At 40.7% G+C, this 26,031-nt stretch overlaps 1 protein-coding gene across 10 annotated transcripts in view; it reads left to right on the top strand.

Moving 5' to 3' along the window:
* Nucleotides 1-26,031, top strand: part of PTPRA (protein tyrosine phosphatase receptor type A) — a 137,281-nt gene that overhangs the window by 90,970 nt on the left and 20,280 nt on the right. For 5 of the 10 annotated variants that reach the window (XM_059705692.1, XM_059705690.1, XM_059705688.1 and 2 more), the window contains 6 exons: nucleotides 5,494-5,578; nucleotides 7,039-7,112; nucleotides 7,318-7,454; nucleotides 19,983-20,073; nucleotides 22,083-22,159; nucleotides 24,754-24,790. In XM_059705692.1, coding sequence (XP_059561675.1) covers nucleotides 5,494-5,578; nucleotides 7,039-7,112; nucleotides 7,318-7,454; nucleotides 19,983-20,073; nucleotides 22,083-22,159; nucleotides 24,754-24,790 — 501 coding nt within the window. Of the gene's footprint in view, nucleotides 1-5,487; nucleotides 5,579-7,038; nucleotides 7,113-7,317; nucleotides 7,455-15,335; nucleotides 15,430-19,982; nucleotides 20,074-22,082; nucleotides 22,160-24,753; nucleotides 24,791-26,031 lie in introns of those variants that run through there. The other 5 variants (XM_059705695.1, XM_059705694.1, XM_059705697.1 and 2 more) reach the window with 5 other exon arrangements.

Here is a 26,031-nt window from a genome sequence, read left to right as displayed (position 1 = left end):
TGTGGCTCGCAAGCTGCAGTTTGCCGACGACTGGTTTAGAGTATCATGTAAGGCCACTGTTTCCTTATTGATTTTCTGTCTGGGAAAACAGTCCATTTATGTCAATAGAATGTTAAAATCCCCTACTATGACTGTTTTACTGTAGATCTCTCCCTTTATATCCCTCAATATTTGCTTTATTTATTTAATCCTCACCCGAGTCAATGTTTTTTATTGATTTTTAAAAGAGAGGAAGGGAGGGCGGGGTGGGGAGAGAGAGGGAGAGGGAAACATCTATATGAGAGAGAATTGATGGTCAGTTGCCTCCCAGACGCACCCTAACCAAGGATCAAACCTGTAACCCAGACATGTGCCCTGACAGGGAATCAAACCTGCAACCTTTTGGTGTATGGGATGATGTTCCTACTGGCCAGGGCCAGTATTTGCTTTATATATTTATGTGCTCCTATGTTGTTGGGTACATAAATGTTTACAAGGGTTTTATGCTCTTGTTGGATTGATCGCTTTATCATTAGGTAATGTCTTTCTTTGTATTTTATTACTGCCTTTGTTTTAAAGCCTGTTTTGTCTGATGTAAGTATTGCTACCCCAGCCTTTTCTTTTGTTTTGATTTACATGGAATATCCTTTTCTAACCCTTTACTTTTAGTGTGTATATCTTTCATTCTGAGGTGGGTCTGTTATAGATAGCATATACAAGGTAGGGCAAAAGTTAGGTGTACGGTTGTGAATACGTGAAACACAGTTTACTCTTGTAATATTATTTATTAATTATTGTGTTATTTTTCATATAAACAACTATAAACTTTTGCCCCACCCTGTATAGGGCTATTATTTTCTTAGGCATTCAGCTATACCAGGGGTGGGCAAACTTTTTGACTCAAGGGCCACAATGGGTTCTTAAACTGGACCGGAGGGCCGGAACAAAAGCATGGATGGAGTGTTGGGTGAACTAATATAAATTCAAAGTAAACATCATTACATAAAAGGGTACGTTTGTTTTTTTTTTTAGTTTTATTCATTTCAAATGGGCCGTAGTTTGCCCACGGCTGAGCTATACTATGTCTAATTGGAGCATTTAATTCTCTCTTTTTCTTCTTTTCTTAAAGAAGTCCCTTTAACATTTTTTGTGTAATATTGGTTTGGTGGTAATGAAAACTCATTTAGTTTTTTCTTGTCTGTGAAGCTCTTTATTTCTCCTTTAATTTTAACTGATAGCCTTGCTGGGTAGAGTAGTCTTGGTTATAGGTCCTTGCTTTTTATCACTTTGAATATTTCATCCAGTCCTTCTGGCCTGAAATGTTTCTGTTGAGAAATCAGCTGGTGGTCTTAAGGGAGATCCCTTGTAGGTAACTGTCTTTCTTTTGATGCTCTTTGTCTTTAACCTTTGCCATTTTAATTATGATGTGTCAGGGTGTGGACCTTTTTGGGTTCATTTTGTTTGGGACTCTCTCTGCTTCCTGGACTTTTGGGTCTTTTTCCTTTACCATTTTTGGGAAGTTTTCAGTCATTATTTCTTTCAATTCCTTCTGGAACCCGATGATGCAGATATTATAACTTGATGTTGTTCCAGAAGTTCCACAAACTAGCCTCATTTTTTAAAAAAAATTCTTTTTCTCTTTTGCTGCTCTGATTGCATGTTTTCTGCTACCTTGTCTTCCAAATCACTGATTCATTCGTCTGCTTTACCTAAGGTTATTGATTGCATTTAGTATATTCTTCATTTCAGACATTGCATTTTTCAGTCACGGCTGGTTCTTTTTTATGATTTCTGTGTCCTTTAGTATGTTTACTATCTATTTGCTTAAGTACTCTCTAAGTTCATCCATTCTTTTCCTAAGTGTTTTGAGCATTTTTATAACCATTGTTTTGAATTCTGTATCTTGTAGATTGCTTGCCTCCATTTCATTTAGTTCTTTTACTGGGGATTACTCCTTTTCTTTGAGGCTTTTTTTTCTCCCCATTTTGGCTGCCTCTCTGTACTTGTTTCTGTGTATTAGGTAGATCTGCTGTGTTTCCCAGTCTTGGTATTGTGGTCTTATGTAGTAGGTGTCTTGTGGAGCTCAGTGGTGTAGTCTCCCTGATCACCTGTGCTCCAGGAATGTTTCTTGTGTGGGTCATGTGAGCCCTCCTTTTGTAGTTGAGTCTTACAGTTGGCCTGTCCGTGAGTGGGATTGAGTCTCAGGTTGGCTATGAGAATCAACACCAACCACAATGTACGATCATCTGTGTGGGGCCTGACCCCACAACATGGAATTCATGCCTGCAGGGTCTGGTGCCTACCAAGAGCGCCTTTTGGGTATGCCACTTGTGGAACTAATTAGGTCATGATCTGATGTGGTCTGAAGCCTGCCTCCAGGTGTGTTGGTTCTGGGGCCTCTTTGAGAAGGACATAGGTGCAGATCAGTATCAGGGGCTGCCCGTGCCTTGCCCTCGGCTACATGTTTGGAGCTACAAACTAATCCATGGTTTGGGTTTGTGGTTGCCTCTGCTGGGCATGGGTGTGCATGAGAGAGGGCAAATTGCGTACCAAGGCTGGCTTCCATGGGCACCAAGTTTAGGGACAAGTCGGCAAAAGGCCCAAGATACCCTGAGATCTGCCGCCAGCTACCTGTTAGGCTAAGTCACTGAAAGTCTCTGGTGGTAGGCTGGTTGCATGATAGCTTCTCAGTTAGTCACTAGGTAGGGGCTATTGGTGTTCTCCAGGTTGATACAAATTAAGACTTGGCACCAGAACTGAGTCTGATGATACTCAGCTAAAGTCTCAGGGTACAACAAGGCCAGCTGCCACCTACTAGGGGCCTGGGGATCTTTGTGGTGGGTGGGATCTCAGGGAGCTGTCCTGGTGAGGCCAGCAGAGTTCATCAGGCTAAAACAGACCAAGATTTGGCTATGTGGAGGAAGGGGAGCTTGGCACGGCAGGCCACAGGGAGTTGGGAGAGTGGGGCTAGTGCATTTACTTAGTCTGATGCTATACGGACGGGAGTACTTGACCTAGGAAAGGTGGTTTCTCTTAGCAGTGCGGGTGAGGGAATCAGCACAGGACCCTTGGCAGCTGATCCTTTAACCTTCTCCCCAAAGCCACACAACCCTCTGAGCTGCCTTTCTTCCACTGGAGCCCAGGGTGAGTGCCCACAAATGAGATTCAGTGTTTTGGCCCTTCAAGAAGGCGCCTGGGTTTCTAGCATACTCCCTGGTGGATAGATCTTCACTGATTTTTCACAGCCAGATATTATATGGGCATCTCTTCCCTGCTCTGGTGCTCCAGGCTGGGGAGCCCCGCATGGGGTTAAGACTCCTTGCGCATCAGAGGGAACCTTTGCACCTGAGATACCCCTCAAGATTCTCAGCCACTGCACATGCCACCCCTCAAGATTCACAGCCCTTTTCGCATCTCCACCATTCCTGCCAGGCTGCTTCTGTAAATCCTTGGTTATAAGACTTCTGTTTAGCTAGTTCAGTTGGTTATCAGGTTTATTGTTTTATAATTTAGTTGTAATTTCAGTTTGATCCTGAGAGGAAGTGAGTGTGCTTTCCCCTTACTCTGCTGCCATTTGAATTAATCATACTGTTTTCTTCATAGCACTTATCCCTTTCTGAAATTATGTGTTTACTTGTTAATGAACAGTATCCCCTCACTTTTCTTTTCCCATGGTCTAGAACAGTGCCTAGCATAGAATTGCTGGTCTATAAATATTTTTTTAATGAATGCTACTAAGAGGTTGAATCAGGTGTGAATGGGAATGTTTCCATTGGATTTGGTAATATGCCATTTGTGTGTTCTTGGTGAGTTTTTTTAATTTTTATTTATTTATTTTTAAATATATTTTTATTGGTTTCAGAGAGGAAGGGAGAGTGAGAGAGAGAGATAGAAACATCAATGATGAGAATCATTGCTTGGCTGCCTCTTGCACACCCCCACAGGGGATCGAACCCACAACCCAGGCATGTGCCCTGACGAGGAATTGAATCGTTGATCTGGTTCATCGGTCCATGCTCAACCACTGAGCCACACCAGCTGGGCTTGATGAGCAATTTAAATGGAGCACTGAGGTAGGAGTCAAGAACAAAATAGGCTAAGGAGTTATCCAGAGGTAAAGAATTAGAGAAAATGACTGTTTTTATAAGACAACTGTTGTGAGAAGTTAACTGTGAAGCATGGGGCTGTTGGTGAGTAGAGGGGGGTAAATGAGGTCAAGAAGACAAGTCTTTGAGGTAACAGTAATAGATGTGTGACAGGGTTGACTTTCACATGGAAGGAACTTGTCCTCCCTTTTAGTAGGATGGAAAGTGATGAAGATAGTTACAAACTCAAGATGTTGTGTAGTTAGTGGTAGGGGCATGAGAGTGGAGGAGAATGAGCCAGCACCTGGTTAGCTGCCATAAGAAAGAAAGCTAAGTATTGGATGGAAAGGAAGCCAGGCCCTATGGAATGGAAATCCAAGAACCTGCCTTCCAATATATCTCCAAGCCATATCTTGCTGTAGTTGGGATTCTGGCTGTGGAAAGAAGTAGAAAAGAGTACCGGCATTTTGGATACATAGTGCTTAAGGATCTAATGTCTGCTTGCTTTAATCAGGAACAGTATTCTCTATGCCAGGAAACAATCTGAGTTTATGACAGGAAAATTCTTTTATCTCCTGTCTTCCTCTAGGTCAGTGATGGCGAACCTATGACACGCGTGTCAGAGGTGACATGCGAACTCATTTTTTTGGTTAGTTTTTCTTTGTTAAATGGTATTTAAATATATAAAATAAATATCAAAAATATAAATCTTTGTTTTACTATGGTTGCAAATATCAAAAAATTTCTGTATGTGACACGGCACCTGAGTTAAGTTAGGGTTTTTCAAAATGCTGACACGCAGTGCTCAAAAGGTTCGCCATCACTGCTCTAGGTAGAGCCCATTAAGTCTGGGGAGAGAGTATGTTGTTGACTCTCATACCTAGATTGCCATCAGGATTGGATGTGTTCATGCTTTCAAATATTTATTTGTTTATGTACTAAGCACTGTTTTAGGCTCTATAGCAATGAACAAAACATTCTATGCCTTCAAAGAGCTTTTATTCAAATGCAGGGAGACAGCTCTGGTCGGTTTTGTTCAGTGGAAAGAGCATTGGCCTGCAGACTGAAGGGTCCCGGGTTTGATTTTGGTCAAGGGCATATGTCTGGATTGTGGGCTTGGTCCCCAGCAGGGGGCAGCCAATCAATGATTCTCTCTCATCATTGATATTTCTATCTCTCTTTTCCTCTCCCTTCCCCTTTGAAATCAATAAAAATATATTTTTTAAATGCAGGGAGACAGAAAACAAATGTATAATAAGCAGAGATAGGGTAGCAGTAGGAAGTGTTGTCTCTCTCACTCGTTTTGTTCATGCCCTGTCTCTACAGAAGCATTGAATGAGCCCTTTTTCCTGGGTATTTCCCGGAGCACCCAACTTGAGCCCTCCATTGCACACAATAGTAATGACATGTTTTCTTTTCTCAATTTCAGATGAAACGCCAATTATTGCAGTGATGGTGGCCCTGTCCTCTCTGCTAGTGATCGTCTTTATTATCATAGTTCTGTACATGTTAAGGTGAGCATGTGAACTAATGCTTCTCCATTCTCGTGGCCTCTATTTCAGTAACCCCAGGGCCTCAAGCCTACATAGTTCAGAAGACAGTAGGATAAGAATAATTAAGAGGATAGAGGGAAATGACTCAGGATAGTGCTCATAAGATTAAATTTCTACTTAGAAATTATTTAAAAGCCACATAGTCTTCCTCAAGACCCAGCCCCGTCTCTTGGCTTCCACCTATCCAAGTCCAGCCTCCCAACTCTACTGCAATCTAAAGTCCAGGATGGTGGTTTGGAGGTTGAGGGAAGAAGCCACAGTCTGTATTATTATTGATAAGTTTAAGATCTTCATATCTAGCCCTGTTGAAGCAACCCCTAAAAATCCCCTGGTCTCTATATAATAAAGCATATAAAATATTTATACCTGGGGCTTTGTCCCCAAACCCCTCTAGGACTCCTTACCCTGGCATACTGCACTAAACCATGTGAGTTATAGGGTTCCCCTTTCTGACTTTCTTTCAAGATCCTCCAGATAATACTACTCAAACAGGGAACAAAAGCAAGAAAGGGGAACCCAAGGGAGAGAAGAGGGAAGTGTATTTGTTATCTTCCTACCGCCCTGACTAATTAGGCTTAACTTCGCCCTTATCTTTGGCTTAAGCTGCACTGTGTGCTCTTTCTGTTCTACAGATATAAAGAGAGGGGAACCTTGGACCCCCTATAATTTGTCATGTGTATCCACCATCCTGCAGGAGACTTAAGACCAGATCTGTGCTCACCCAGTCTGAAACTCTGATCTTTTCCCTGGTTGCACTGGGGAAATAACAGAATTTTTGTTTGATATGGATATTCTTATCTACTCCTTCCCCCTACTATACTCTACCCACTCATCCTTTTTTCACCTGGTATGACTGTAATCTTCAGGGAGTTCTGGAACTAGAACTGCACAGAGTCACACAAGCTAGAATATACTCTTGGTGATACCTGGGTTGGATTCTAGTGCTGTGGTTGCCAACCGGTGGTCTGCGGACCACATGTGGTTCGTGAGGTCCGAAAGGTTGGCGACCGCTGTTCTAGTGTGCTGAGGGTGAGCAGGAGCATCAGGTGCAGGACCTGTCTCTTAAAAGAGCCTGGTTAGCCCTACCTGGTTTGGCTCAGTAGATAGAGCACTGGCCTGAGGACTGAAGGGTCCCGGATTCGATTCCTGGTCAGGGCACATGCCCGGGTTGCAGGCTCGATCCCCAGTTGGGGGTGTGCAGAAGCAGCCAATCAGTGATTCTCTCTCATCATTGATGTTTCTATCTCTCTCTCTCTCTCTCACTCTCCCCCTTCCTCTCTGAAGTCAATTAATTTTTTTTTTTTAAAAAGCCTGTTTATTTGGTAAAGAAGATTTAGAAAGGCTGAATTGAAAGTGGAAATACAAAGCCAATGATTGTTCTCTTCTGCCTCTGTGCTTAGTTTTTCACATTTTCTCATTAGGTTTAAGAAATACAAGCAAGCTGGGAGTCATTCCAATTCTTTCCGCTTATCCAATGGCCGCACTGAGGACGTGGGTAAGGAACTCTAATGGCATGGGAAACCTTCATGGAGAAGAAAAACAAGAAATTAGTGATTTCCCTATTCTAAAAGGAAAAAGACTTGAAGAGAGCAGCTCTAGTTCTTGGAAGCTCGGTCCATGAGATAGAATCCCCAATTTAGTTTCCAGAGAAGGACTAGTCCCCAGGGCACATAACTAACTTTCCCCTTTATGCATTGCAGAACCCCAGAGTGTGCCACTTCTGGCCAGGTCTCCAAGCACCAACAGGAAGTATCCACCTCTGCCCGTAGACAAGCTGGAAGAGGAGATTAACCGGAGAATGGCTGATGACAACAAACTCTTCAGAGAGGAATTCAACGTGAGTTTTTTGCTGAGATGTGTGTGTCAGCAGGGAGGAAGGCAGACCTAAGGTGTTGGGGGAGAAAACAGGTTTTTAATGGGTTAAGAGGTGAGAAAATGTTCACCAAGTTCTTCTGACTCCTTTCCTATATGATTATGGACAGGAAATGAATAATTTGTCTCACCTCCCTTATCTATCCATCTATTCATTCATCATCACATCTGTTACTTTGTTTAATAAATACTTATTAAGCATTTAATATGTGCTAGGTGCCAGGGATTTGCTCGGGAGCAAAAACAGATTTAATTTCTACACTCAAGAAATTCACTATCTATAAATAAGAACAAAAATAACTAAGTTCAAATAGCAATATAGGACATAAAGGACTGGCGCATAGTAGTAGGAGCCTTTATTAACGGTGGCCTTTTAGAGTTTGGATTAGGGACCCCAGAGTGTCTTAAGTAGACAAGGAGTAGCTCAGTGTGGAAAATGAGGACCATGGCAGACTGCAGAGTAAAGGCCTCCTCTTGGGAATTAATTAATTTATTTATTTATTTATTTATTTATTTATTTTAAATATTTTATTGATTTTTTACAGAGAGGAAGGGAGAGAGATAGTTAGAAACATTGATGAGAGAGAAACATCGATCAGCACCTCCCACTGGGGATGCGCCCGCAACCCAGGTACATGCCCTTGACCGGAATCGAACCCGGGACCCCTCAGTCCGCAGGCCGACATTCTATCCACTGAGCCAAACCGGTTTCGGCTCATCTTGGGAATTTAGATTCGTATTTTTTTATAACTCCCTCAAGAAAGCAGAACATATTTGTGAATCTACCAGTTGGTGATTCTAGCCCAGGGGTGGGCAAACTTTTTGACTCGAGGGCCACAATGGACCGGAGGGCCAGAACAAAAGCATGGATGGAGTGTTTGTGTGAACTAATATAAATTCAAAGTAAACATCATTACATAAAAGGGTACGGTCTTTTTTTTTTTTTTTTTTTTTTTTAGTTTTATTCATTTCAAACGGGCCGTAGTTTGCCCACGGCTGTTCTAGCCCATCGGTTCTGATCCCAGGTCAGAACTTCTTTGAAGAAATGATGTTTTCACTGAGACCCAATTAAAGGCAAAGACATTGGAGAAAGGGAGATGGGAGGGTGGGGTGGGGGGGACTTTCCAGACACTCGAAATAGCAGGAGCAGACTGTTAATAATGAGGGTGGGTGAGGGAAGGGCCCATTCAGAAAATAAAGAAGGGCTATGTGTGGCCCAAGGGCAGAGACTCAAGAGAATAGTAAGAAATGAAACTGCAAGAAGATGAGACCAGGCTGTAGATCTTACAGATTGCCGTGAAGGAAATAGAGCTATGGACTAACCAGGTTTGTATTTTGAAATAAAATGACTGGTGCTATATAGAGAATGGCCCATGGGGAGATCAGAATAGGTGCAGGGAATACAGTGAGGGGCTACAACAGCTGTTGATACCAGAGGTGCTGATAGATTGGCGTAAGCTGGTCATGATTAGGGAAAGGGAATGGATTTGAGGACATAGAGGACCAACTTGGGCATTGGTAAACTCTCAGTCACTTTACACCTTTCAACTGAAGTTGGCTCCCCTCGTGACACCAAAATGGCTACCCCAGTTCAAGGCACCACATGGAGGTTTCACAAGATCCAGTGGACAAAGGATGACTGTTTCTTTCTGTGTGTCTCCTTTTACCAATGAGGAAAACTTTCCCAAAAGCTTCTGAAGACTTCCCTTGTCACATGCTTCTGTTTAAACCAGTCATAAGCAAGGAAGAAATAGGCTTACTGCAACTTACAGAACCCAGTCCAAATTAGTGGAGCTCTAATAGCAAGAAGGAAAGGAGCTTCAATTACCAGGTGGGTGGGTCACCACTCATCTGCTCCACCAGTGAATGGTTTAGGGGAACAGAGATATGTGGTCAGATTTGTACTCTGAGAAAATCATTAGCTCCAAGTGAAGAATAGCTGGGAGGAGAGGCAAGAACTGAAGCAAAAGACCGTTTACTGGGCAAGAGTTAATAGAATAACTTGGACCCTTTTTTCTGGCTGTTGAAAAAAACAGCATCATTTTTGCTCATTGTTGCTTGAGACTTGGTCCCACAATATAGCACCCAAGCGATGGCCCGGGGGGCTCAGTTGGTTGGAGGGTTGTGCCACATCCAAAGGTTTCGGGTTCAATCCCCAGTCAGGTTGCATTTGGGAGGCAACTGATCAATGTTTCTCACATCAATGTTTCTCTCTCAAAAAAAAAATAATAATAATAATAATAATAAAAACATATTCTCAGGTGAGGATTTAAAAAAAGTTCCCAGTCTCAGCACCATCACTAGGTCTCCAATAGACACACTACTGTTTTAGAGTCTGTAGTGCCAACTGCTTCTGGGTAATGGAGTATGTGTCCCCATGGCCATACCTCTTTGTGTGTGAAATGAAGTCTTTGTTTGGAGGTAATAGTCACTGAGATCCCATGATAAGGCAACCCAGTAAATCCTTGAATAGAGGTGGTGTTCTTAGAGGCATGGTAGGCAAATTCAATAGATACTGTGGTGAGAGCCAATTGCCAGGCTACCATGGCCACTATATTCATGGGCTCATTGGGCCAGCAATGGGATATTAAGGGAAAGGGCTAACCAAGATCTCCTTGGCGGTTAGCAATGAGTGCCATCTGGGAGAACATAACTACTTCCTATCTTTTTTATTTCAGTCGTCTAATACCTTGGGATCGGTTTAGATCCTGATCGCCAGTGAAGTAGGTAGTGGGGTGCCTTGTTTGAAGTTCTGTTCATTAGAAGGATTTCTCTTCTATACCATTCAGGGCCATCTCTTAAGTCGATTATCTCACAGCAGTCTACCTCCAGAATGGGCTAGCATGTCTCAGAGCCATTTGTACACTAGGCTGGATGTTTTTCTTCGTCAGCCAACTGTTGAAATCATCGGGAAGTCAGAGGTGTCTATTAAAGGGAGTGGGTGTGTTGCAAATGTTCCATACACATCACTTCCAGCTGGTGGTGGAATTCTGCTGGACATGTCCAAATTTATGGCTTGTTGAATCACATAATACTTCTTAGTTGAAGTCATTTGGATATCTAGTGTCCCATGGTTAGACTTACATTCTCTACTAGAGTATGCTGACAAGATCATGGTCTTGTCCCCCAAATCTAAAGGTTTTCTAATATGATTCTCCTGCTCAACCTTAACCAGACACATGGGGCCCCATATGCCAGTTTCTCCATGGCTTTGATCAGCTAGAGAGCCTTCTGTTTTCAGATCAATCAATAAATGAGTCAAAGCAGGATATCAACATGTGTTATATGCTGTCTCCAAAATCCAAAATGGCCCAGCAAGCATGGATTATCTCATCATTATCCTGCAGCTTTTAAGTCTTCTATAGCACTTAGGATTTCTGTGACTCACCTAGGGACTTACCATTTAGTAGAGATTGCTGCTCCAGCAATTTGCATTTGCTCTTGCTACTGTATAGTCCTTATCCAAAGACTTCAGGTAGTCTAGTGTGGGTATTTTGCTGCTTGCTATAGATATCTATTCTAACTATACATTGGGAAAATACTTTGTTCCTAATGTGAGGCCAGCTCAGGCCAAAACTCCTTCCATCAGCTGGCCTGCAAAAGCTCCATTCTAGCTGGCATAAAAGAATGACATTCTGGGTTCTCAGGAATTAGTTAGTTCAAGGCCAGACCCCAAATGGTGATTCCCCTTTACCTAGTGAAGTTACCATGGCAAATGGCTTCAGAATCTTAGGGGGAAATGAAGACAACAGTTCATGGTATATGCCTGTTGATGTGCTGTGGACATACAAATTATTCGTATGTCAAATCACTGTGACGTTCGCTGTACCAACTAGCGGTGGGGTATCTGAAGCTGGCTCGTAACCCGAATTTTAGCTCGCAACTCAACTCAAAGCAAAAAATCGGCTGAGAGACGGCTCGTATCTCGAAAAACTCGTTAGTCAGGACACTCGTAAGTCAAGGCCCCAAATGCCGCATCCTCCGGAAATTCTGTTTCTTTGTTATGGGGTGGAGGCCCAGAAATCAGGATTTTAAAAAGATTCCCAGGTGATTCTAATGTGCAGCCAAGGTTGAGAACCACTGCTCTAGGATGTGTTATGCTTGCATCCTTATATCCATCAGCAGTGAGAGTGGAGAGAACTTTTCACCATGAAAACAAGATACAGTAGAGAGATTTTTAGAAGTTGGCCTTTGCCAACTCCTCTGTTGCCTTTCAGCATTATTTCAATTGTCTCACCAAGGCCCTGTCTTTCATACAAGCAACCCAGGAAAGATGTGAATTCCATTGTCATTAACATTTAGCAACCAGCAAAATTCTGAAATGTTAACATTTGGTTCAGCAAAAAACATAGCCAGTCATAGAAAGGCCCTGAGCCTCCCACTGTTTGTGCAGGTGAGCATTTGATATTGGAGCTGGGCTTTTTCTTGTTTTGTTACCAGACATTGTCAGAAGTAATTCTCAGTGTCAACATTTTTCATCTACTTTTAATTGGAATTCTCCCACCCCTTTACCACCAGCTGAAACACATTCCAGGTGATTACAAGCAGTAACTGAAGTTCCTTTCTCTTTATCTGAACACAGGAATCAGATTTACATCACCCACATTTCTCCCATCAGTTTCTCAACTACAACCCACTCACTGATACTAACTGCTAAGTCACTTCCTTTATTTAAAAACCAGAGAAGTCAACACAACTAAATGAAGCAAAACAACAAAACTGTCAGTTGGGGAGACACTGGAAAAGTTGACAGAACCAAAAGATGAGGTAGGCTACCAGCACTCGGGCAGAGCAGGCCCTGTTCTGCTGGCTCTAGGGTCCTTTCAAGAAGCCTCTGCTGCTTTCAAAGTCCTGCCTGTCAAAGAGAATCTGGTTGGCACCATGTGGGGCAAGTGTGACTGTGCTTGCATCAGTTAACCCTATCAGGAAAGAGGCTGACAAATAACACCTAGGACAAACACACCAATTTGTGTCTTCTATCATAGAATAGTATTTTTATGATCATGGAGTAAGGAGGACCTTTCTAAGCAAAACTCAAGATTCATTCCAAAATGGAATAGATTGAAAGGTAGTAAATATATTTAAAATGTTAAACATCTCTATTAAAAAATGTCTCCATAAAAAGTGGCCAACTGGAAGAAGCTATATGCCACAGGTAGACAGACTATTCCATAATATATAGAGCTTCTATAAACCTGCTGTAGCAAAATTGGCAGTTCACAGAAAAATAAAAGGTCTATAAGCATATGAAAAAAAGCTCAACTATATCTAGTCATCAGGGAAGGCAAGATTAAAACAACCATTATTTTGAGCCTGTCAGATATGAAAATTTTAAAAGACTGATACCAAGTATGGGCAAAGGTATGGGAATACATATACTGTCATTGACAGGTAGAAAGAGTTCAAATTGGTATAGCATTGGAAGGATGCTTTAACAGTATCAAGCAAATTTTAAATACCCACACTATCTGACCTGACTTCTGAGACTCTAACACAGCGGTTCTCAACCTGTGGGTTGCGATCCCTTTGGCAGTCGAATGACCCTTTCACAGGGGTTGCCTAAGACCATCCTGAATATCAGATATTTACATTACGATTCATAACAGTAGCAACATTACAGTTATGAAGTAGCAACGAAATAATTTTATGGTTGGGTCACAACATGAGGAACTGTATTTAAAGGGCCAGAAGGTTGAGAACCACTGCTCTAACAGAAAACCAAATATGTATTTGTACGTGGATGCTCATTACAGCATTATTTCTAATAGTAAAGAAAATAAAAAGCAGATATCCATCAAATAGCAGAATGGCTAAATGAGTTCTTGTGTCCATTATGAAATTCTGTGCTGTCATTAAAATAAATGTGTTGGCATAGAAAAATCTAAGTTGTACTGTTAATGAAGAAAACGCATTACAGAGGACTATACATGGTATAATACCCTCTTTAAAAAATGTATGAGTGTATTAATGCATTTTTTTAAATCTGGAAGAAGAATACTGTGACTGTGAGGAATGGGTTACCTATAAGGGAAAGTAGAATATAGGAGAGACATGATAGGGAATTTCCTCTTCTGAATTTATTTGACTTTTACAACAAGCATATTCTTTTATAATGTTTTTTAAAGCAGAGGTTTTAAAAAATATATATGGTAAATAAAGCTAATGGAGCTTAGATTTAGGATGGATGTACTGCATGTAGAATAAAGAATTGATGTCCCTAGCTTGAACTACGCCAGAAGTCTTGTGGTCAGGTCTCTGTGAAAAGGAATGGGAAGTTGTTTTGGAGAAAAAAATGTACCATGGGGGTGAACAGCTGAAGGAACAATAGGCATAGGACACAACAGTTTGTTTTCAGATATTTGACAGGCTTTATGAAAGAGTATAGCATCTTTATGAAACCCTACCACGGTTGAAAGTTCCATGAGATTGTGTTTGTCCTAGAATTATAAGCTGCAACTTTTTTATTGACCAGTATGTGTCTTAGAAGGAAGCACTGAATTTGTTTAAAAGAAACATTTTGAAAAGTCACTTATTGAGGTCCCTAAAGCATGTTCACACACACGAAAATTTGGTTAGCTCCTGAGAGGAAGGGGGGGATAGGGAGTGAGAAGAGAAGGAATGAGGTGGAGCTAGTGAGACGGTTAAAATCTATGCATTGCAAGATGTGACACCCCATTGCTCAGGATCCTACATCATTTTTTCTTTTTTTTAAATATATTTTATTGATTTTTTACAGAAAGAGAGAGGGATTGAGAGTTAGAAACATCAATGAGAGAGAAACATCTATCAGCTGCCTCCTGCACACCCCCTACTGGGGATGTGCCCGCAACCAAGGTACATGCCCTTGACCGGAATCGAACCTGGGACCCTTGAGTCCGCAGGCGGATGCTCTATCCACTGAGCCAAACCGGTTAGGGCAGGATCCTACATCTTTAATAGAGACAGCTTAATTCTTGGATTTCCAGATGAAAAAGCTTGTGTGTGTAATCTGGTGACAGGACTGTGTGACATTGGAGTAAGGTAGAAGCAAAGTAGCATCTGCATTGATGAGTTGTCTCTAAACAAATGAATTAGAGCCAAACACTTACAAGAATTTAGCAGACGCTGTGTCACGGGCTTTGAATTCAACATTCTAGGGAATTGGGGTTTCAGAGTTTCCAAGGGGCAGAGAAGGTGCCAGCTGACATCTGAGTTTTACACTAGTCACTACAAGGGAAAAGAAGTTGTGTATCTGAGTGTTGGGTCCTTCCAAATAAACTGTTCCAGGGTGAGATAAACTACCTTGGAAGGTGTTGATTCCCCATCACAGCAGAATATTCAGGCACTGGTAGCTGTTAGGTGAGAGTATTTAAAAGGGAATTCAAACATAAAAGTGAATGAATGAGATTCAAAACAGTACTGGAGAGCTTAGCATAGTGAAGCAGGAAAAGAAATGAAAGGTATTAAAGATTGGAAAGGAAGAGACAAAATATGCATTTTTCACAGAATAGAATATTGTCCTCAGAGAAATGCAAAGTCTCATCAGATAAATTATCAGAATTGGTAAGTTATTTTAGTAAGATTGATAGATACAAAAACAGCATTAAAAATTAATGCATTTCTTTGCATAAGCCACAGTCAGAATCTAATACTAATTTTTAAAAGATGGCCATTTGCTGTAGCATTTAAAATATAAAGTACCTAAGAATAAATTTAACAAAATATTTACAAAATCTTTAGAGAAAATATTTAAATGTTTGAAGACATTAAAGAAAAAGCCTAAATTAAAGGCTCAATATTGTAAAGATGTCAATTCTCCCCAAACTGATATGTAGATTCAATGCAATTCCAATAAAAATCCCAACAGGTTTTTTGTGGAACTTGACAAGCTGATTCTAAAATTTATATGGAGGAGAAAAGATTCAAGAATAGCCAAGACATTCCTGAAGAAGAAGAACAAGGTGAGGAGATCGGCCTTACCAGATTTAAAGAGTATTATAAAATCTAGTAAGACAGTAACGTATTGGTACTGGGATAGACGGATTGATCAGTGGAATAAAATAGAGAACTCCAAAGCAGATTTGTGTGTAAGTGGAAGCCTGCTCATGACTGAAATGCTGTTGTAGTTTTGTTAGATGAAAAGATGGTCTTTACAATAAATAATGCTGGAACAATTGGGTAATAAATGAAAATTAATTCTTGTCTCATACCAGAAACAAAAATCAGTCCCAGTTAGTGTGCACACTGAAATCTAACAGACAGAGTGATGAAACATGAATGAATGTAGGAAAATATAATCTCACAGTAGGAAAGGATTCTTAAGACTTAAAATGTTGATAAAGGGAAAGATTAACCAACTTGACTACATTATGATGTAAAACTTCTGTTTATAAATAGATACCATAAAAAATGAAAAGGCAGGCCACAAACTTGGCAAAAAATATCTGTAACACTTATAACTGATGAAGAATGAGTAGAATATATAAACAACTCGTACAAATTAAGAAAACAAACAAGCAATCCAGGAGAAAAGGGGGAAATACTTGCTAGGTAGTTCAAAGAAGAAGAAACCCTGTTGACCAGTCATCTGTGGAAAGATGGTCAACTTCATTAATAAATCAGGAGAAGTATAAATTAAACCGACATTTGATACATTTAAAGTCTGACCATAGCAAATGTTAATGAGTATACAAAACAACTGGGAACACTACATTGCTGATGGGAGTATAAATTGTTACAACTACTTTGAAAAACAATTTGGCCTTATCTGGTAAAGTTATATTCATACCTAAAACTCTTGCACATGTGCATGAGGAAACACATACCAATTTGTGTTTGAAGTAGGATTGTTCACTGTAAACAACCCCGGTATTCGTCAGTAATAGAGTGGGTAAACAAATGTTGGTATGGACTCAAAATGGAACACTACAAAGTAAAGTGAATGAACTTTGGCTACATGGAACAACCTAGATGAGTCTTCAGAACATAACATTGGACAAAATAAAAACAAGTTACCACTTGATTATGATTCAATTTTTATCAAAAAGTAAACTGAATAATAAAAAATATTGTTTAAGGATACAAGATATATGGGGTACAAATAAATTAAAGCAAGGTAATGATAAACACAATATTTTTAAGTTTATTTGTGAGGAGGAGTATATGATGAGGGAAAAGACCAAAGAGAACTTGTAAGTTAAATTATGTGATGGATATATTTGTATTTTTAGAAATATAAAAATTGAAAAACAATGTTTTAAAAAACAACATGTTTTTAAAAAATGGCTTAATCTTGCTTCCAATGAAGGCTTAAGCAAGGGATGAAATGGTCTTTGATGCCACCTAGTGTTTCAAGAGATTTTATATCTAAATCCTTCTGGTTATCTGCTGCTTCCTAGCTCTGGGCTAGGTTTTTCAGGGTAGAAAGGAAAAGGAGTAGGATTCTCCTTGTTTTCATCCCTGACATAGGCTCTTCAGCCTGACCCTTTGCATCTAGCACCATGTTCTCTAGAGCAGGCCCTTTTCTCTTGTCAAACAATAGCTCCTGTTTCTTCCTCACTTTGCTTTTAGGAACCTTATTTGGCATGGCTGGAGAACTAGTTTTTCTTCATCATGACCTGAGGAGCTAGGGATGCTGATAGGACTGTGGTCATGGTGATTAGCTGATACGACTATGGTCATGTATTACTGACCCTGGGGACTATTTTCAAGTCTTGCTGTCTACCTTTGTTTACATCATTTTAGACAAGGCGTGTACTGGGAAAGTAATGCCTCTGAATTACTTGTGGGGGCTTTAAAATCTCGTATCTTATCTTGCTCTGACCAGGGTGGAAACATGGAAATCTAGCCTATCTGGGTGAATTGGGAAATTCCAGTCTTAAGCAGGGTCTCTGTTCATGTGTAAGAGTCCTGCTCAGGATATTCTCCCTCCCTCCCGCCTCCCCCCACTTAAGTATTAGCAGCATCAGGTCTAAAGGAATTGCTTCTCAATAAAATAACATGTAGCCCTAACTGGTTTGGCTCAGTGGATAGAGCTTTGGCCTGCGGACTGAAGGGTCCCGGGTTCAATGCCGGTCAAGGGCATGTACCTTGGTTGCGGGCACATCCCCAGCAGGGGGTGTGCAGGAGGCAGCTGATTGATGTTTCTCTCTCATCAGTGTTTCTAACTCTCTATCCCTCTCCCTTTCTGTAAAAAATCAATAAAATATATATTTTTAAAAATAAAAATAACATGTAAAATCTCCAGGGTTTTAACTCTGAACGGAAAATCTTAAGTGAAGGCAGATGGACTATGAGATTCTGACTCCCTTTATCTTAGGATCCTTTAATTTCTCTTTATCACTGTCTTGATGGTTCCCAGGAAACATGTTTGCTCCCTTAGAGATCTTGCTTTCATCTGGTAAAATTAGTTCCTTTTAGGCTGGCATTTCCTTTATTTAATTGTATTTTTTATTATCAAAATTAGAAACCAAAGAGTCACCCTTTATTCCTGTTTTTTTTTTCTCTTCCCAATCTACATTCCTTTCAGTCCATCTCTCAATCTAGTAACTCTTCTCCAGAATATATCTCAAATGCATCTATTTCCTTTTACCTTCATCTTTCCATGTTTCTATTCTTGTTTGCCAGTCCATTTTCCATGTATCAGCTAGAGTGATTCTTTAACATGTATATTGGATTGCAGCTTTTTAAAAAATATATATTTTTATTGATTTTTTACAAAGAGGAAGGGAGAGGTATAGAGAGTTAGAAACATCAATGAGAGAGAAACATCTATCAGCTGCCTCCTGCACACCCCCTACTGGGGATGTACCCGCAACCAAGGTACATGCCCTTGACCGGAATTGAACCCGGGACCCTTCAGTCCACAGGCCAACGCTCTATCCACTGAGCCAAACCAGTCAGGGCATGGATTGCAGCTTTAAAACCTTGAATGGTTTCCTCCTGCACTTAAAATTCAAGCTCTCTATTGAAGGACCTATGTGGAAATGTGTGAATTAACCTTACCAAGCTCATCTCCTCCCACTTCTTGCCATCCCCACCAATCACACTTTCTATGTAATATGCTCACTGACCTTTTAGTTCTTCCCACAAACCAAGCCTTCTCCTCTCTCTCTGAGTCACCACAGATGCTGATCACTGTGCCTAGAATACTGTTTTCCACACTCATCCTTCCTCTAATTTTGGGTATACTTTCTCTAATAGCATTTTGTTCTTTCATTACATTTATTGTGATGTATAATTTTATATTTATTTGTTTAATGTCCATCTTTCACACACAAGTTTGTATTGTCTATGAGAGCAAGAACTGTGTATATGATTGATTCACCACTGTTTGCTCTGTATCTAACCCGGTATCTGAGAGGTATACAATATATAATTTGTTAAAGGAGTAAGTGAAAAATAATACATGAACCATAATTTACTTAACTCTTTCACTACTGCTGAATATTAAAGCTGTTTTCAGTTTTGGGTCATTTAATGAAGTAAATAATTTGAACATAGAGATTTTTATTTCTTTAGGCTAGATTCTCAGAAGTGGAGTTGCTAGATCAAAGAGTATGAATATTTTTTATTTTATTTTTAAGGCTTATAAAACATATTTCCAAATCACTTATTAGAAAGGTTTCTAGGTTGGAATTTTTAACTGTTTCCCTTTTTGCTTTCTTAGTTTTGAATATATGGAACATATCAAAAGAAAACAGTTCAAATAATAAGGCTTAGCTTCCCGCTCCTTTTTAAAATTAATTTATTAAATGCCTCTTCTATGCCAGACAGATTATTTTATTTATTTCTTATGTGGCAGATATTAGCATCCCAATTTTACAGATGAGGGCATTTGGGCCTAGAAAGTTCAACTGTTTGCTCAAGTTCAGACAATCCAGACTGCTTCGTGTGAAACCATTTGTACTTATCCATATACCTACCAATACACATGTCCTTCAGAATTGCTGCATAGTCACTGCCACCTCACCAGGTCCTCTGCTTCCTAACTGCTGAATCCCTGTGAATGCCTGTCCTTTTTTCCTTGCTACATGATGCTAGAGGCTGGGTTGCCATGCTCCTTTGTCAGGGCCCTAGAGAGGACCTAACTCAGCTAACCGTCCAGAGCACTCCTGTGTGGTTCATTCTGAGATGCATCTTATCTTTGCATTGTGGTTAGCATGAGGAGAAGTGGCTCATCCCTTTATGTCTCCACTCCAATTAACAGGGTGGTCCATTTTGACCCAGCATTGTAACAGGCCCCTAACCATGTAGTAACCATATAAAGAGCATGCTGCATAATAACAGAAGGGCATTCTGCTCCTGGGGATTCTTGGTGGTACACTCTAAGAAATTTGTAGGCACTTTAGAAAAAGGAGCACGCTCTGTGTTAGGCTGCAAGTGTTCCCTTGGGCCCATCTTTTTCCCCCAAGGAAAGGCAGAGCTTGCTGCCAGGTCGAGAGTTGGTGTAGCAGTCTGCATGTTTGGTGTTTATCCCTGTTAGTAACTCCTCTAATTTCTCTTAACCTTTCAGGCTCTCCCTGCTTGTCCTATCCAGGCCACCTGTGAAGCTGCCTCCAAGGAGGAAAATAAGGAAAAAAATCGATATGTAAACATCTTGCCTTGTGAGTGTTTGTAGGGTTTCTAGGGATGTAACCTGAAACTGCATCTCTAGCCAGTTTTTCTGAGGCTGGAAAGAATGTTGTGTTTAATCATAGGAGGGTTGGTAAAGAGAGTAAGGTCAGGCCTTCTCTCAATCTAAAATTGCCTTTATGGTTCCCAAGGCGACTCCAGGTGCTTACAAAGTCAGTAGGGGTGCTTAACTAGTTTTTTTGTGGCAGGCCTAAAGTTTCTAGGAGGTTAGGGAGAGCAGTTTCACTAGGACCAGATAAGAAGTGGGTTGTTCATGGGGGGTTTTTTTGTAGTGCTCATTGCAAAGAAATTATGATACAGAGTTCTCTTCATAAACCTTCCCAGTTAGTCATTACTCTCAGTTGATCTATATAGCCTAACAGACATTTTTCTAGACCAGGGCTCTCCAGAATGTGGGATATACATAATCCAGTGGGATAAGAGAGCAAAATATTTGAACTTTGTCTTGTTTTTATAATGACTTTTTTTGTGTGTACAAATTATATAATTTATTATTTAAAGACCTGGTATATTTTTGAGTGCTAAACATATTAGAGATCACTATATATTTATATATACATACTGTAATTATGTCTTCCTATTTGTGTATGACTATATGTATGTGTATTATATATATATGTATGTATGTATGTATTTAATGTCATTGGTATATTGTATACATTGTTCAGACCCCCCCCTTTTTTTTTTTAAATCCTCACCCAAGGATATATTTTCTGTTGATTTCTAGAGAAAGTGGAAGAAGCATCGACATGAGAGAGACACATCAATTGGTTGCCCCCTCTCCCCCACCCTACCCTTACCTGGGTTGGGGAACCTGCAACTGAGGTACTTGCCCTTGACCAGGAATCAAACCTGAGACCCTTTGGTCCTTGGGTCGATGCTGACCACTGAGCCAAATCAGCCAGGGCAGACCTTTTTTCTTTTAACAATATATATACACTGAGTGGCCAGATTATTATGACCACCTGATGTTTGTAGGCAAATTAGCTATAATTTCCCGCTGAAGTTGCTAGAGGGCCAGATCATTATAAACGTCTGAATAGCACAACATACCTAAGTATCGTTGCTGATCAAGTTCATCCTATCATGTTGATGGCGTATCCCAATGGAGATGGCTTCTTCCAACAAGACAATGCGCCATGCCACGGTGCTCATATTGTGCAGGAGTGGTTTCAAGAATATGAGGGAGACTTTACCTTGCTTAGGTGGCCCCCACAATCACCAGATCTCAATCCAATTGAGCATTTGTGGGATGAAGTTAAAAGAGCCATCAGGCAACTGGTTCCACAATCATCAAATCTCACAGAACTGGACAGTGCTATTCATCAGGCATGGTGTCAGATTCCTTGCATCACCTTTCTACATCTTGTGGAGTCAATGCCAAGAAGAATCACCGCAGTATTGAAGGCAAAAGGTGGCCCAACGAAGTACTGATGGGGTAGTCATAATAATCTGGCCAGTCATAATAATCTGGCCACTCAGTGTATATTGTCAATTCATCTGTTGAGAAACAAAAGTACTCACTTTCCTCTTTATCAACTGCTTACTATCCATATCTTTTTTCTTTAACAATAGTTTATTGATTTTTAGAGAAAAGGGGAAAGAAACATCAATGTAAGAGCAAAACATTGATCAGCTGTCTCTTGCATGCCCCCTACCAGGGATCAAGTCTGAAACCCAGGCATGTGCCCTGACCAGAATCGAACTGGCAACCTTTCAGTGCACAACCAACTGAGCCATCCCGGCCAGAGCTGTGGACATATCTTAATGTATTTAACTAGTCCCCTAATGATGATTGAGATATGTCCAAATTTTTGCTGTTATAAATAGTTGCTGCAGTGGCATCTTTATACATCTGTGTCTCTATACACATAGGCACAAATGTCTTATCTGGCCTGATTGTGTCAGGACCAGTGAGAAATAAAATTGGATTTAACTATTTTAATATTAACAATATTTAAAGATTAATTTTTTTTCCTAGATGATCACTCTAGAGTCCATCTGACACCAGTTGAAGGAGTTCCAGATTCTGATTACATCAATGCTTCATTCATCAATGTAAGGAACTCAAGCTTTCTCATTCATTATCTTGAACTGTGTCCTTCCCAGCTTCATGTTAAGAGGAGTATTTGTCATTTCAAGTTTTCCCTGAGGAGTCAATTTTTTAAGTGACTGAAAACAAACTTTTTTAAATTTTCATGTATTTTTATTGATTTCAGCGGGGAAGGGAGAGGGAGAGAGAGGTAGAAACATCAATGACGAGAGAGAATTATTGATCAGCTGCCTCCTGCACCACCCCCACTGGGGATTGAGCCCGTAATCTGGGCATGTGCCCTGACCGGGAATTGAACCGTGACCTCCGGGTTCATAGGTTGATGCTCAACCACTGAGCCACGTTGGCCAGGTAAAAGGGGTTTATTATAAGATACTGGGTAGCTTACAAAATCTGTGGGAGAGCCAATGAACCAAGCTAAGGTGCTGCTCAGTGAGGAATAGAGCAGTCACAGAGGTACCCAACTACCCTATAACTCTCATAGTGAAAGCTCTGCAGAAGACCTGGATGCTTCTGCCATGCTTGCCCAAAGACCAAACCTTGCTAGCACAATCACTATCTCACATCGCTCACTTATACCCCTGGTCTTATGTGGGAGCATCTGCTAGGTCTGTGCAGAACTAAACTGCAAGGGATGAATCTAGGGAATTTAGCTTTTAGTGTCTTGGCCCCTGTAGTAAGAAAGTCAGGATAGCAGTGGGTGAGACTGGGTGTTGAGTAAGCCACCTTATAGTAGCTGCAATTTTTCAGTACAGCTAAGGGTTTTAATTAATTCTCTGGGCAATGGGGTAGTATCAAAGGTATTAAAGACAAGAAGTGACATGGCCACATTTGTATATTGGTCACTCAGGTTACTATGTGCGACATGGATTTAAGAGGGCCAACTAGGGGCTATTACAGTAGTAGGTTATAGATGATGAGGTCCTGTAGAAAGGTTGAAGAGGAAGCAACAAAATAAAAGCTACTTTGGAGGTAGACTTAACAGGACTTGGTGATTGATTGTATATTTTCGAGAGTAGAGCTTACAGAAAATACAGTGATCCATGTGGATGTCCAGCACACAGTTGGTCATATTCATCTGGAGCTCAGAGGAGATATTCCAAAGCCATGTCTTGGAAGTTATTCAGAGGGAGAATATTGGGCCCTGGGGCCCACCAGCCTCTGCCACACACACATTGAGCAAGAGACACTCATGAATAAGATAAAAGGAGACTGGGAGAGAAGAGCACGTCAGAGGGCAAAAAGTAAAGCATGGAGGAAATGTCAGATGGTCAGCAGGGTTAAGTGCAGATGAGAGATCAGTGAGAAAGAGGGAGCAAATGTGCCTTGGATTTGGAGTATAGGGGTAGACAGTGTCCTTTGAAGCAAATCAAGGCCATTTGTTATAGGCTGCCAGTTATACTTACCAAACCCTTTTTCTCTCCAACTTAATTGAGGTATAGTTTATATAACAAAAATTTGGTCTATTTAAAGTATAGAAGTCAGTAAATTTTATAAAATTTACCAAGTCATCCTGCCATCACCCTAATTGTTTAAGAATAATTTTAACAACTTTATTATATGTAATTCATATACCATCATTTTACCCATTTAAAGTGTACAATTCGGTGGTTTTTAGTATATTCACGGATATATGCAGCCATCACCAGTCGATTTTACAACCTTTTCATCACCTCCAAAAAGGAACCCTATACCCTTTAGTTATTGCCTTTTAGTTTTAGAACATTTGATTACTTCAATAAAAACTTCTTGTCCAGATACAGTTAAACCCCATTCCCATCCCTGGCAACCATTACCAAGCCCTTTTTGCAGAGAGCTAAGATCACAGATGGATCTTGAAGGGAAGTGGTGGCAACTGCCAGTGGAGACTAGGACCTGTGGTGCGGGGAACACAAAGGTGTGAAAGCAAACCTGACGTTGGTCACAAGGGGAGGCAGAAGAGGCAGTGGCATAGTTGGCAAGTGGGTTCCAACCTGGAGTCTTAGAAGGAACCAGTCTCCTCACTCACCTTTACATGTCTAAGAGTGGAGAGGTCTTTAGCAGTTACGGCCAGTTGTTCATTTCTCAGAGGCTCCTTAGCTATATCCCAGTGCCCCTTTGCTTCTTCTCTCACTGCCTGTAGTGGAGAACCCAGAACACTGGGAGCTGACCTGCCATACCCACAGGTTATTCCCCGAAAGTCTTTGCACCAGGGTAAAGCATCATCAAGAAAATAACCATTTTCTTTCCAAGTGTGAGCCCAGCTTCATCCCTGGAACCACCACATTTGCTTCTGCCTTGGAGGGTTCCTATCCATTAACACTAAGACCTAGATTGTAAGGCTCTGAGACACGTCAGAAATAGGGTCTAGCCTGGGATTTGGGATTTGGATATTCTTCATTAATAATTTACTTGGAGAAGACTACCTAGATCATGTAATCTTTGATTCCTGCTATCTAAAGCTAATCCCTTAGAAATTTCTAGAATGGAAATTCTTGTTAATTGCCTGGACCTTTTTGTAGGGAGGCCTTGTTAACTGGTTGGGAGTCTGGAGAATATTATTTCCAACCCATTTTTGGTTTTCACTTTCTTTTTCTTTCCCACTCTCCTCTCCCCTCAGGGCTACCAAGAAAAGAACAAATTCATTGCTGCACAAGGTAAAGTAATGATTTTTGAAACAATATTTTTTTATTGATTTCAGGGAGGAAAGGGGAGGGGGGGGGGGGAGAAAGAGAGAGAGAAATATCAGTGATGAGAGAGAATCATTGATCAGCTGCCTCCTGCCTTCCCCCTACTGGGGATTGAACCTGCAACCTGGGCATGTGCACTGACCAGGAATCGAGCTGTGACCTCCTGGTTTATAGGTCAATGCTCAACCATAGAGCCACTCTGGCTCAGCAAGTAATTAATGATAATTTTTTACTCAGGCTTATCCATGAGCTCATAGTGGGTTTGGGTTATTTCTTCCAAATGCTAAATAGATTAATCTGAATGTAGTAGCCTTTCTATAAAGATTACTATCTGAAAAAAAAATGTAATCCACCTTGCAATTTTATAACTAAAGGCCTTGAACTTGATGATTTAGTATCCAGGGGTCATTTAAAAGAAGTCCTTTTGTAAGTGTGCATAAAAAGACTGGAGAAGGCTATACACACATGGTGTGACCCTTTGGGAACATGAGGTTCTAGTTAGGCTGCTCAGAATTTGAATTTGTAATCAATCTCCAGAAAGGATTGGCCACCTCCCAGGGTCAGAAATAGGGTCTAGCCTGGGAAATGGGCTGGCTCATTTCCTCCCTGCCACTCGTGGGCCTGAGCTCCACTATTATTAATAGACTAGAGGCCGGATGCACGAAATTCAAGCAAGGGGCTCAGCCCTCGCAGCCACTGCAGCTTTGTCCAGAAGGACGTCCGGTCTGGTCTAATTAGCATATTACCCTTTTATTAGTATAGATAAGTGGTCTAGGAAACTCAGAGCAGGGACCCAGTACCATGGACCCTTTAGTTAGTGGAGGACAATGTACAGGGAAACAAGCATAAATTTTGGTAAGTGGCTATGTTTTTAATACAGTAGCCAATAGCCACATGTGGCTATTTAAAAGTAAAAATTTAATTAACTAAAATTTTAAATTCAGTTCTTCAATTATAGTAGTCACATTTTAAGGCTCACTAGCTACATGTATAAAAAGACTGGAGAAGGCTATACACACATGGTGTGACATAGTAGTGCAGATAGAAAACATTTTCACCATTACAGAAAGTTCTATTAGACATAAAATAGAGATTGAGGTAAAGTAAGTTAGGAAAAGCCTCAGATCCTCCTTACCCTCACAGTCTCCCACTGGGGTCAGGCTTTTACATAACCAGGCCCTGCTTTCTCTTCCTCTGTAGCCATCTGT

The sequence above is a fragment of the Myotis daubentonii genome, chromosome 8, assembly GCF_963259705.1.
Source record: "Myotis daubentonii chromosome 8, mMyoDau2.1, whole genome shotgun sequence".
Classification (NCBI taxonomy): domain Eukaryota; kingdom Metazoa; phylum Chordata; class Mammalia; order Chiroptera; family Vespertilionidae; genus Myotis; species Myotis daubentonii.
The sequence above is the reverse complement of the archived record's forward strand: the minus strand, read 5'-3'. Positions and strand labels throughout refer to the sequence as shown.